Below are 13,371 nucleotides of genomic sequence, written 5' to 3' on the forward strand. Positions count from 1 at the left end.
CTATGATCAAACTAGACCTTGTAGTGACACAGAACGTGACTGCACCTTTTCATTGAGTGTCCATGGACCGGACAGAGGATCACAGCGGTTAAAGGGGCTGTGCCCGAACAACAGGTGACTCCATCCCAGCTCAGCTAGTTTGTACCGCAGTGAATGAAACACCAACATAACGGAAACACAGAACTGTCTAACAGCAAGCAGGCCTCCGCTCCTCCCTGCGGTTTCCTAACGCATAGAATACATTTCCATTCAACGTTTGTGAAGGTCTTTTATGGCTGAGCGACAAAACCCAGAGGAGCTATGGTTTGAAAAGATCTTTCATTATTAATAGAATATTAGCCCACACAAAGGTGAATGAGTGAAGGATTGTGTTTCAACGCTGCAGGGGCTGCAAAGTGCACAGAGGTTAATTCTCTGATCCAAGGGTAGATTTGTATCATTGTTTGTAGATAGAAAGGGCTTTTCCAGGGGAATGGATTCATGTCTTCTCTCTCTGTTCCTTGGAGCTCTGCGGTGGATTGCCTGGTCTGATTAATCTTAATGAATTATGCAAATAGCCTTTATCTCAAATGATTTAGCAATGTTTCTGTATTGTTTTATTAATGCACTTTTGAATTACTCTGTATAATCACGTAGCCTTTCCTCAGCCCGCGCGCTGTTTGTAATTCATCGCCAGCTCTTTATTAAATCCATCGTGGTCTCCGGCGAATTGCACGCAGGAATGAGAAATTAGTCATTACTGTAATTTAATGATTTCTAACCAAACAAGAGGCAACCTGGCTCGCTAACCACGGCAGCCCCGCTCACTCCTCCCCCTCAGCGCCGCTCCCTCGGGTCTGGTCTTTGGGAGAAAAGCCTTCTACGTTTTTTGCTTAATTAATTATGTTTAGTATAAGGAGCATTCTGCGGTGAATGCACTGTTTCAATTACAGACAGAAATTGACTTACAAAATATGAAATTCCCCATAAGGTGCTGGTTTGTTTGGAGTGGAGACATGCGTACAATTGACTGAAGCCTCCCGTGCTCCGGCGTGTGGATTAATGCAAGTTTCATATGAAATGCCTTTTCGTTGAAAAACACATTCAGCAAGAATTCTTTAAATTGTCATTCTTGCACATGGTGGTTCGCCGATCTTTGCCCTAGAGCCATGAAAATAAGAGCTAAAGTGAAAATTCACATTTCAGAAATGTCGCTTATTATCACATCAAAGTAGCGCCCCCCCCTCCTAATAGTATGTACATACTATATGCCCTCCTGTCCCAAAGGTGTAGATATCACAAGCAGGTGACATATAAATACATCTCCCACTGTTCTCTGCCTCCTCACAAACACCTGCCTCTAACCTGCCCGGCCTCCACAGGGAGGGGAATGGAGCTGCATGTTGATATCAGTAATAATAGTAACCTGCAGTATACAGAATATAAATGTCAACATGGATGTACAATGTATTTGCCCTTGGACCCCACAGACTGAGGAAGCTAACATGATCACCGGGGTTAAGTAATCCTCCTCTGCTGAACCCTGGTGTCTTCGTCCGTTTCCTCCCGCTCCCCCCGCTGCTCTCTGCCGAGCCCGAATCCCTCAGGTTGATTTTTTTCTCTAAGCTTTTAATGACTAACTGCGCTTTGGGGAGTTCTGTCAAGTGGAACCTTGTGGGAAATCACTCTGACCAACAAAAAAAAAAAGACAAACAATAACTACAAAACGAAAAATAAAAATGTAATATCTTTGTTGGTGAGTTAACAGGATACAAAAGAGGCTTGGATGACAACATCTAGGTTTGGAAACGAATCAAAGAGGATTAGTGTTGATTTAGAGCGAGAGCTAATTATCAGTCTCTTCCTGGACATGATTTCAGAAGCAGATTTCTTTATGAACTAGTTAATTTAGAGATTTGGGGCAACTTTGTCGCCATAAAACAACATAAAGTTACCAGAAAGTAAAAACCTTTGAATTTCTTGTCTTGCTGTTAAGGAGTTAGATTTCTATTATGAAGATGTATGTAAGTAAGTGTGTACTTAATTAAATAACAGCCTTTTTTAAACATGTAATTTCATAAAAACTGTAATACGCAATGATTGACAGCTGACACTGACTCGTGATTGGCTGCTACCATGGCTCCAAATATGAAGATGGCAGAGTGAGTTGGTTAATGTCTGGATAGTGGGATGAACGATAAACAAAGAGTATTTATAGAGAAGAGTTATATCCATTGAGTTAAATTTATTGAGATAATACTGACATTTGTAATCAATGGTTGTCACCAGGCTTCGAAAACAACAGATACAGTTAAAACATTTTGGCAGAAGTCGGCTGTGCTGACCCTCGTTGACTCGTGGTCAAACATGATTCCATTTTTTTCAGGGGTCTGCTGTTTGTCGTAGTTTCGCCTCGTGTCTTCGAAAAGAAGACTTGACGTCCCAAAAAAACCAAAGAAAGCCGAACACGGGATGTTTCAAATCAACCAAGAGAGAAAGAAGCAGAAGAGAGATCTGCTCCATAAGGCTGAAAGGAATGAAAATGCTTATGCTCTCACTAGATCTTCAACACAGATATGCATCAAGAGTTCTGGGGTTTGTTTGTGGCAAGAAAATAACACAAAAAGCTTCACATCACATGGTTTTGTTTTAAAGGTGATATTTTTTTCTCCTGGTGTAATCCACAGTCTTTAAAGTCAATCATTTTCTTCATGGTAGAGTCTTCAAGTCCACGGGAATAAAACTATAATACAAAGAGAGATTTGGTGGGCAGAGACAGCTACTGCCGCTGCTGCATCTAAAGTCATTTTTGGATATTTAGTCTTTAATGAAGCTTCCTGATCCTCTTCCTCCATTCGTCCAGTGGAATGTCCGTGATTATTGTCCTTGTTGGTCCCTGGTGTCCACCAAAATCTCAAAAGACATGATATCCAAATGTCCTCGAAGATCTGACGCCCAGTTCCAGACTACGTTGTCCTGGAAACGGACGACTATCGTGTGACCTAGGAAGAAAGAAAAAGAACAAATTAGATGCAGGAAAATGTTGAAAGACCTTTATCATCATGGTAATAATAAACACATGGTAATAATAAACACATGGAAAAGGTTGCGAAACTAAACATTGACAGTTTCACAGGAAATGAACAGTGACATCCATCCATCTTAACTTCCTCCCGACATGGGCTTTGTTTGAATCTGTAACACTTTACTACGTCCTTTCCTCCCGCCATTCTAATTACAGCCACTAGAGGTCGCCTTACGATGAAATGCAACACTGGACTCACACGTATGTGTTGTATTAACACTTGACAGTGAGTGTACTTAATGCTTAGTGCTGGTGCAATTTTCATAACGACAGCAGGAAATAAAATCCACAATACACAAGGTTAGCCAGCTGCCTCTGCCTCCTTGTTCTCATTAACGTGAATTGATTGGATGAATGTATATTTGAACCAGGATTTGATTGGTTGGTGCCTCCCTGCACTGGCACTGCTACTGGCATACACAGCCCAAGCAACGCAGCCCAAGCAACGCAGCCCAAGCAACGCAACGCAAACAACTGAACCACGATGCAGTTTGGCAATGCATGACGTAACCCTTTTCAAAGTAAAAGAACAGCGGTTAAAGCCTCCAATATATATGTTCTGTTAAATACACTTTTAAGTACATACGAACATGCTAAACTAAGATGGTGAACACTTTAAACATCCATCTATCTATACCCACTTATCTTTTAAAGGGTTAAAACATGTCTCTAGCTAATCCCAGCTGACACTGGTTGAAAGTTGGAGTAAATCGCGTGCGTGTTGTAAATCTGACAAACAACTGTTCACTCCTACATGGAAAGTCTCCAATTAACCCACGATGCATGTATGTCTTTGAAAGCTGGAGAAAACCCTCCACACGGAGAGGCCCTGACCAGCTGTTGGGCTCAAACCCACATCCTTCTTGCTGTGAGGCGACACCGCTGCACCACCGCGCAAACATTGTAAACAATACCGGCTCCACATCAGCGAGTTAGCATTGTCCTTCGTGTGCTGCATTCCCAGTAATAGCTGTATCTGTCAAGAGTATGACAAGTTCAAGGTGTGTGTATTCCCAGCTGGCATGTTTAGAATTCAAACATCTGTGGCGTTCGACAGCCAAAGTGGGAAGACAGTGAGCAGCTCAGTCAGACACCAGCAATGTACATCATGCACTATGATTTCCATGCAAACAGTGGGAATATTACTATTCATAATGGCAGACTGCTGGCATGAGTATTCTCAGACATTTTCATGAATATTAATCGGGAGGGTTGAAAGATGCAGTTTGTGCGACTTTCACTTTAAGCATAACTCCCAAAATACTGTGGGTAAAGAATGTTGGTTTGCCCTTTAAAAGTGGAACGCAAGGAACTTTTGGACTTGCCCTCTGCTGTAGGAGGCACTACGAGACACACACACACACACACACACACACACACACACACACACACACACACACACACACACACACACACACACACACACACACACACACACACACACACACACACACACACACACACACACACACACACACACACACACACACACACACACACACACACACCTAATTGTAAGCCTAACCCTTAAACCAAGTCTACATCTTTACCAGTGACAGATGTCTGCCTGGGTTGGTGCGTACACGTATGTACACACACACGCACACACAAACACACACTGTCAATCAATTAACAGTTGGCAGGTTCTCAGCACTCGAACCAACAGGGTTTTACCACACACACACATCCAGTCTACTAAGCATTGGCAGTAGTAAGTATCTGATGAAGGTGAAAGGTTTCTGCTGCTCTGACCACACAGTGCACAATGTTGGGGGAGCCACAATTTGATTTGCACTTGCATGTGACAATTTGAAATCAAAGGTGTGAAGACAGCAAATTAAAATGATTTATCTAGAGCACATAAACTCACGTCTGGCCTCAGCAACTCTCAGGGGCAAATTTTGTTAGTGACAGCCTTCAGCCTATTTCTAATGGAAGCACAATAATTAACCCATGATTGCAGATTTTGAAAATCATGTATCTAAGGTACATATTTAATTACATGAGCGGCTTTACAAATTGATTTGACCTCATAAGAGACACATGGACCTTTAACCTTTAATCACCAAAATCTAACCAGATCAACCTTGGGTCCAAATGAAGGTTTGTGCCGGGTTTGAGGAACTCTCCCCCAAGTGTCATTGAGATAACGTGATCAGGGGAATAGATGGATAAAGACTGATGGATGAATGAACAAATGGATGGACCGAGAACATAAACAAACATAGTGCCCTCTGGTAACGGCTGCACCCGACCAGAGGCTGTTTGTGTTTGGCAACAGAATAAAAAAACGTGAAGCAGAGTGAAACCTTATCAAATTAATTAGCATGCTCTGGTGTTGAGGGTGTCACTGTGTGGGTTATCAGTGAGTAAACACACAAAGGGGAATCAGGAGGCAGCTCCTCAGGGTTTGGTGCTTAAGCTGCTACAGGATGAAAGAGCACACTTGACTGGTCAGCTGTCGGTTCAAAGCCCCACTGACAAACAAAGTACTTTTACTTTTATCTATTATATCCAATTGTCCAGATAAAGCAGTATTTTTTTTGATTTACAATATGTACATTGGTCAGAACATCAAATTGGTTGAAAAATAAGAGCTTTTCACAGACATGTCGGTGTCTGTGTATATATCTTTGCAGATATGCTCCGAAATCAAAGGTTTAGAGAATAAACAATGAAGAACAAATGTGCATTTATGTTAGGTTAGGTTTTTTTGATATATATATATATATTGCGCAATATAACAGCATCATAAATATGTTACTCCCTAATATTGATATCAGAATCAGCTCCCAAAAAAAATATATCTATTGGGCTCTAATATATACAATACATAACATATAGTGTACAGCACATACAAACTGTTTAGGCCCTCCAACAATAAAGAAATATACCTCTGAATATTCACAATTAAATAATGGATCTTGACAGAATTGTGGTAAAAACTTCTTCAGTCTTCAATATTGCTGTAAAACCACTAGTTTATGGTCAATGTCAGCCCAGCAGCAATGTCTTAATGGGCCATAAAAAAAACAAATAATGAACAGAATGATTCAGCTCCTCTTTCCAGGCAACCCACTGATTAAATGTCTCCGTCCCTTCAGCCCCTCTCCAGCTTTTAAATCCTAAAATGTTTTAATCACACAGTGTTTCTGCAGGGACATAGAAACGGACGGAACCGATTTTACATAACTCAACCTCAACAACGATTTCAAGCATCAATTCATCCCCCCCCCCCCCTAATACTGTAGCTCTGCAGCAGGTCTAGGTCTTAATGAACCCACGATACATTTAGGACTCAGATGTGGACTGGGACACGTGGTAACATACTCTTGCTTTGAACTCAAATTTATTCTGGGCCACACTGAAGGACTCAGCCGACATCCTGCCACATTGTGTTTTTCTAATTATTTCAGAAATCTTGTTTCATTGTAAAGCAATACGTGTATTGATTCATTCAGCGCCTCCTGTCTCCGCTCTCTCACACCAACACACACACAAACAAATTGACAATAGACACATCTGTGCAGTCAAACTGGCTAAAAACAACGTAATTTGCATAGAGAGAGAGAGAGAGAGAGAGAGGAAGTGAGATCCGATCACACGCGGTCACAGGAGATGCGTTCAGGATGCATTTTAATACGAGGTGTGAACCCACGAACTTGGGGCCGTCCGCTTGTGATCAGATCTCACAGGACGGATCGTTGTTTGAACATCTTCTTCGGTTTCACTGAACTGAGCAAAATCAATCTACTGGTCGAAAAAACGCCAGATCAGCTCCTTCAGGGACCAGGAGGTCAGATGGAGATTGTTTCCTCAACAGCTGTTTCCAAGGTCAAACAGAGACGGAGAACTTCATTAGCTGAAGCCAGTGAAGGATCACCAGTGGTGTTTGTGGGTGGGAAACCAGTGATTCCTTTTGTCACCATCCCACAGTGTCTCCTACAACCAGAGTCAGCTTATTGTGTAAACATGCGATTACAATTTTCTTTTCTCTCGATGTATTTACACACTAGTACAAATACATTTTTCAGAGGATAGATAGGACAAATATTTCATTAATATATCCATTTAAACATAAACATTCATTTATTATATACATAAGAATACAGATGTCTAAATGTGTATGTATTGTATTCAGTGAACAACAACACAGATCTATAGAATCCTTTACGCAACATAAGCACTTCAGTTAAGGTTAGTGAAAGACGACTGGTTTCTATTGAAGGGTTAAAGATCATGAACAAGTTGTATCTCAAGCATGGACTGTATATAAAGATGGATGTAGACTGGTTTAAGGACGTGAGGCCAATGTTGAGGTTCCTGGAACCTGTTTCCTTTTAGTTCTTAGGCGTTAAAGCATGTAGGGATTGTGGCATGAATACTGTGATTGACAGCTATGGGCTCTAGTAGCTGTAGGTTGCAAGGGTAGGTGGGTAATGCAATGTCCTCCAGCTCTTCGCCAGGCTCCACTACAAGTATGGTTACAAAAAAACAAGATGGCGCCAAGTTGAGGCTTCAAAACAGGAGTTCACAAGTGGGTTACGTGACAGTGGGCCGCCACTTGGCTGTAGGGCCTAAACAACAATTAATTATGCTGTAGTCCCCACAATTTTCTTTAAAATAATTTACTGCAAGACCAGATATTTTGGAAGAAATCAAATAGGATTTCAGTGGAAATGCCACTGATCAGTGCGGTAAATCATTTATTCTGTCACAAATACTTTAGCTTTAAAACATATTTGCTGCTACTCGCTGTAAAAAAATATAATAATAAATAAATATATAATATATAAATATATAATAAAAATATTTCTAGGAGACAGTTTCTTTATTGGGTTTGGATCTACAAGGATTATATTATTGTCAACGTGTTCAGAGGATTTCAGTGCAGGAGAATCGCCCACACCAAACTGGGGGGGGAATAAAAACACACATCATTGTATTTAAAACCAAATATAAAACTGCTGGTGAGCATTAAGTATATTAGGGTTAGAAAAATTATCTTTCCTGCATATGACATGGAGTAAATTTCCATTTTCATTATGTCTAAAAAAAAACCTCTACCTCAGACAGCGATCCATCACCAACCTCCAGCACATTCTCGATAATGTCATAAAGCTGTCGAGCAGAAAGGCTCTGTGCTTCTCTTCCATCTGCCCTCTGACTGATAGAAAGTGAAAAGCAGGAGCTGCTGGGGTTATAATTCCTGACGTTACCAGCAGGACCATAAAACCAGCTGCTCCCGGACATGCAGAGGAGGAGGGAACAACTGGAGTCGTCCGCGACGGGGCCTGCGGGGTGTTAACACGTCTGATTTATTGATGTGACTTCATCATGAGGTGGAATGACACCATCATTTTTTATCAACAATGCCACCGGTGGACATCAGAGAAGAAAGGATTTATAGTGTGGAAGTGCACGAGGCTTGTTCTGCAGCTAAAGAGTTTGTTTGCACCATTATTTACACTGTGTGAACTAACTGGTGTTTTGCAGAGCGTTAGACAGAAGGCCTTTGCACTCTTGACCTGTTTTTTTTACGAGATTGATTCAGATTTCTTTGAACCTGCATTCAGTCAACACGTCACATTTTGAAGCAGCAGTAGAAGAAGAACAAGCTCCTCCTCTGTCCATTCTAATATGGGGTTTATTTATTTAATATAATTGCCTTTACTCCATTATTTTGTCTTGGATGAAAAGCTATAATGTAGCCTAGGATCAACAAGAGGTGACACACGGAATAAATAAAATCTAATAACAAAGAAAAACTATGATTTTGGTGGCAAACTGTTTAACGGACATCCTGAAATACGTCCTGAAGCAGCTGAGTAGAGTTTAGACTCCTGATCCAAGTAGTGAAACTCAAAGTTCTTCATCAATACTCGGTGTACCCCAGTATTTCATCTTTATTTACTTTTTATTAAGTGAACGGACCAGATCATCATTGCTTGATGAAGAATCCCTCTTTTCCTGAAACAAATTATTTATTTATTTAGCATCTTTATGGCTCCGTGAAGTTAATGTGGTACGAGTTGCTTATTTACATCTATTAGAAATCTTCATTGACAAAGCAAATCTCAAAAGTTGAATTACAAAGTCCATGATAAACGAACAGAACAATGAAGTGAAACATGTCAGGTGATACTTTTCATTCACACACCATTTATTCTATATATTTATATTCAGAAATTATTGATTGGAGCAGCTTTACATCACACAAGCACCAAAGACTGGACTTGAATTTGATTTCTGTTTGTTCTGACTCAATAAGATTTGAGATAAAAATAGTTATTGTTTTGGAGTTTTAAAGTAGTAACAGACAGATCTATAAGACTAAACCTTAAATATTCAACCCTAAGGCCTCAGTTATAGGAAAATATGCAGATTGCTGCATTTCTTTTTCACGTCCCTGTTTGTATTTCATTATTTTATCTTCATCATCTTATCTTTCTTTGTTTACCTGCATTTGCCTTTTCCTCATTTCAAATTTATGAGATTCAGGATAGCGTTTCCTCGGCTCCTGTTAATATTGTTTTGCTCTGTGGGTGGAGGGGGGGGGGGGTGGTGGATATTGTTTCATTGCTTTTATTTAGTAAATCACTTGGTGTTACATATTGCTTTACAAATAAAGTCTGATTGATTTATTGATTTATTAATTGATGTAATTTTCCTACTCAGATTTTACGAAAATACTTGACATGAGACTTAACTGATCAGAGTAAGAGGTTTACTCTTATAAAAACAAAATCTCTGCATATTTATTATCCTAATTTGGACACTATGCAGGGCGGCTTACATGTTTTTCAATCCCTGCATTTTGAAAGCAATTAAAAAGGCCGGCATCACGTTTCTTAGAAAATGCAGGCGTTAGAATTGTATTTTCGAAGACCTCACAGAAACAGTCACCACACCAACACTTGTGCTCCTAATCTGGATCCTCAGCAGAGCGCTCGCTCCGCTCATTCCTCAGAATGATGTTAACTATCCAGGAAGCTTGGGCACAGAGCCCTCTAGCATACACAGGCTGTCCTTTGCTGCCTCTCTGTGGGAGGCAGCAAGGCCACGGGCATGGAGCGACCCCCGCTGACTCCCAAATCAAAAAAGAGTTGAGGTTCTGACGGGTTCTACTCGCCACCTGGACCCCTGCTTGTCTCTGCCTCTGTTGCTGCTTTCCTGTGGCTGTGAGAGAGGGCATGAATTATTAACCCGGCTAAAATAAAAAGCTCTGCTTTGTCCAAGCCTCCTGTAGCCATGAATAATGGAGGAGGCAGTTCAACTACAGGCGTTTGGTGAGTCAAACACTGGGCCATGACGGGTGGCTAACGGCCCACAGTGCCCCACCCACGCAGCACCTTCATCTAGGTCTTCAGGTCCACCCCACCCTTAAAACCTAAAACACACGTCAAGGTCACCTGTGCTCATCTCTGGGAGAACTGGGTCTTTCTCTACCTCAGCACATCCCGCTTGGTGATTCCGCTTCCTGGAGGGATTTTGTTTGATATTTGTTTGTGTCTCCTTCTTTCACTCGCCTTTGTTTTTTCTCTTGCCGGCAATTTTGAAGCTTCACACGAGCTGGCTCTGACTTTTCAAAGGCGCGGACCCTCCTCAAGCCTGCTCCCTCTTCCCCTCAGTGCTGAAACCACGAGGTGGAGACACGTGAGCTGGATTTTCCACAGACACCGACAATGTGTTTGTGATTCCTTCCTTAGAGGCTGAACTTTTCCCATTTGGACCAATGAAGTCACTGGTGCACATTCACACTGTTTCTTACAGAAGTGATAATTGATTTTCCATTTGAAAAGTCATCATCTGCTGTGTGCTTCCACATTTTATTTTCTCACCTAAATCACAGAGTGAGAACTATGAGTGTCATGGTGATAATCTTGTTTCTATATTTATTTTAGCCATTTGCATCAGTTTTTTTTCTCCAGTGCTCAACAGAAAGTTAACTTCTGATGTTATTATCTTCACGAGAATAACTCTGACATATGTCATTTACTAAATCAGACGTTTGCGAAATTACACAGCAAAGACTGTGACAAATGTCATGTTGTGTATATGTTAATTTGCTACATCAGGTATATTATTGAATAACTTTGACATCTTAAATACCTTAGATATTATTTCTTGTATTTAGCTTCTAATTTAAAACACACTCTGATTGCAGCTCATGATGGAATCCCCGAACGCAATTAAAGATTACTGATTAGAGCAGTGGTATGTTCATCATCAAGCTACAGTGCTAATTGCCTTTCAATCAAACATAATAAATCACTACTTAATTGCAGTTAAATTACATGGTTTGTCAGTTCACAACTACAAGTCTCAAGTCATCCCTGATACCAAATTGATCCTTGTAAACACTCCACTGCTAAAAAATGAAGCCAAAACATCCCAGAGACGGGTGATGACATCATGTGCTTTTGACATCATGAGCTCGACCAATCACCAGTCAGTCTCAGCTGTCAATCATGATGTTTCACCCTGTTTTTACAGCATCAAATAACATAAAATGAAGACTTGATCATCAGTGTGATAAGAATGACCTAAAATGACGGAAACCATTTTTTTTTATGTGTCCATTGATGTTTTAGTTGGGTCAATGCCCCATCTGTTAACATGGAGGAGGCAGGGTTTATGACCTATACTGCAGCCAGCCACCAGGGGACTATCAAGATTTTTGGGCTTCACTTTAGGGGAGATGTCCATCTTTATTTACAGTCATGGTCATTTGGTCCATTTGCTTGATACACATCCGAATTCAATTGAGAGCATTTGCATTAAAAACAAAAACAAAAGAGTCGAGCAGGAAAATACACCAGAATGTTTTTAAATGGAAAAACACGCCCACGTCATTTTAAAACCTTTAGTGTGATTAGTGTGGTTCAAATTAATGGACGACTTTTCTCACAAAAACCCAAATGTTAATAAAGTGATTGTGTTCCTATCTGTCAAAATAAATAGTGAAAATGTCCTTAAATACCTTAAAAGTGTACTGATAGTTGTGTATTGTGTAACAGATTATTACATAAACAGGAGTAAGATGTTTTGACTTTGGTTTGAGAGCCTGTTCCCCGACTGTACACAATCGTTTAACTGTACCAAACCAAATTAGCAGCTTAAGTAAAACACAACAAATAGAGTTCAGTTACACTATAACAACAAACGTCCAGATGTATCTGAACAGACATCTGAACCTCAGCCACCTCTTTGTACTACTGTAAGCCGACTGCTTCCAGGAACACTTGCCTGGCTCTCCCGTGTGACTCACTCCTCTCCTCTCCTGCTGCCTCCTCTACTCTGCTCTCGTCTGAAGTTGATAGAATTAAATCTTCTCCAGTGCTCTCTGCAGCTCTTATTTCTTTCTTTTTCAAACACTTATCCAGCACCCATCCATTATTCTGGGGTCATTTTGTTAAAACTACTATCCGAGGCGGTGAATCTCGCAGTTTGCAGCCACGTGAAAAAAAAACTTTTTATCATGGTAATTTACACCCACAAGTCTGCCCACAAGTCTGCCCACAAGTATTTAGCGAGTCAAACCCACCTTGGTTGTCTTAACTTTGTTTCCCGTACTGCAGCTCCATCCTTTGAGATCCGGCAGCACTTTGCACTCCTCCCCGTCCATGCAGGGATGCATCTGGCACCACCACTTCTGTGCAACTATCGATGCTGCGGGGAAAACAAAGGAAGGAAAACAGTGACGGAAAGGAACAAACTTAGTGGAGGCAATTAAGAGCATCGTGTGCTTTCAGTTTCTATATATTTCACAGTGACTGACGAGAGCGTCTTCTGATCTGTGGCTGACACGGAGACCTGTCAGACCCACCTCGGTGTGTTCTCAGGTCTGAATTGCAGGTCAGTGTCAAGCTTGAGTGTTGTGAGCGGATGTTTGTATGTAGGAGGGGGTAATAAAGCGTGCAGCAGAGGTTGGAGCATCAAGGTCTTGAGGTGCTCCGAGGAGGCCTACAGGGGAGAGACGGCTTCATCTCCAAAGTGAAGAGAGAACTGTCAGAATTGAGGAAGCCCCTGTCAGAGCCGTTACAGTGAAAGGAGGAGATGGAGATCGATTGGCCTGTAACGGAGGCCACTTTTGACATGATATTAAATGACCTGGCCTTCTGTCTGCGCCGCTGAACACAAGGTCTGATACGGCCCCACAAACCACACAGAGAATGAACTGGTGGGCAGTTTGATTTGAACGATTTTTGAAGCCTCTGGGACAAACAGCAGATGTGAAAACCTCGACACTGTGTTTTGTTTTTCTTCTTCTTTTCACAAAACAAACCTCTCATCGCTGGATTGTC

At 41.1% G+C, this 13,371-nt stretch overlaps 1 protein-coding gene across 2 annotated transcripts in view; it reads right to left on the bottom strand.

The window, feature by feature from the left end:
- Positions 1 to 2,204: 2,204 nt before the first annotated feature.
- si:dkey-238f9.1 (chemokine-like protein TAFA-2) overlaps positions 2,205 to 13,371 on the bottom strand; it is a 94,529-nt gene continuing 83,362 nt past the window's right edge. The window contains exons 4-5 of one of the 2 annotated variants that reach the window (XM_034586399.1): positions 12,612 to 12,736; positions 2,205 to 2,981 (exon numbers count right to left, since the gene is read on the bottom strand). In XM_034586399.1, the coding sequence (XP_034442290.1) occupies positions 2,970 to 2,981; positions 12,612 to 12,736 (137 nt within the window). In that variant the 3' untranslated portion in view covers positions 2,205 to 2,969. Of the gene's footprint in view, positions 2,982 to 12,578; positions 12,737 to 13,371 lie in introns of those variants that run through there. The other variant, XM_034586398.1, reaches the window with a different exon arrangement.

The sequence above is a fragment of the Hippoglossus hippoglossus genome, chromosome 5 (assembly GCF_009819705.1).
Source record: "Hippoglossus hippoglossus isolate fHipHip1 chromosome 5, fHipHip1.pri, whole genome shotgun sequence".
NCBI classification, from domain to species: domain Eukaryota; kingdom Metazoa; phylum Chordata; class Actinopteri; order Pleuronectiformes; family Pleuronectidae; genus Hippoglossus; species Hippoglossus hippoglossus.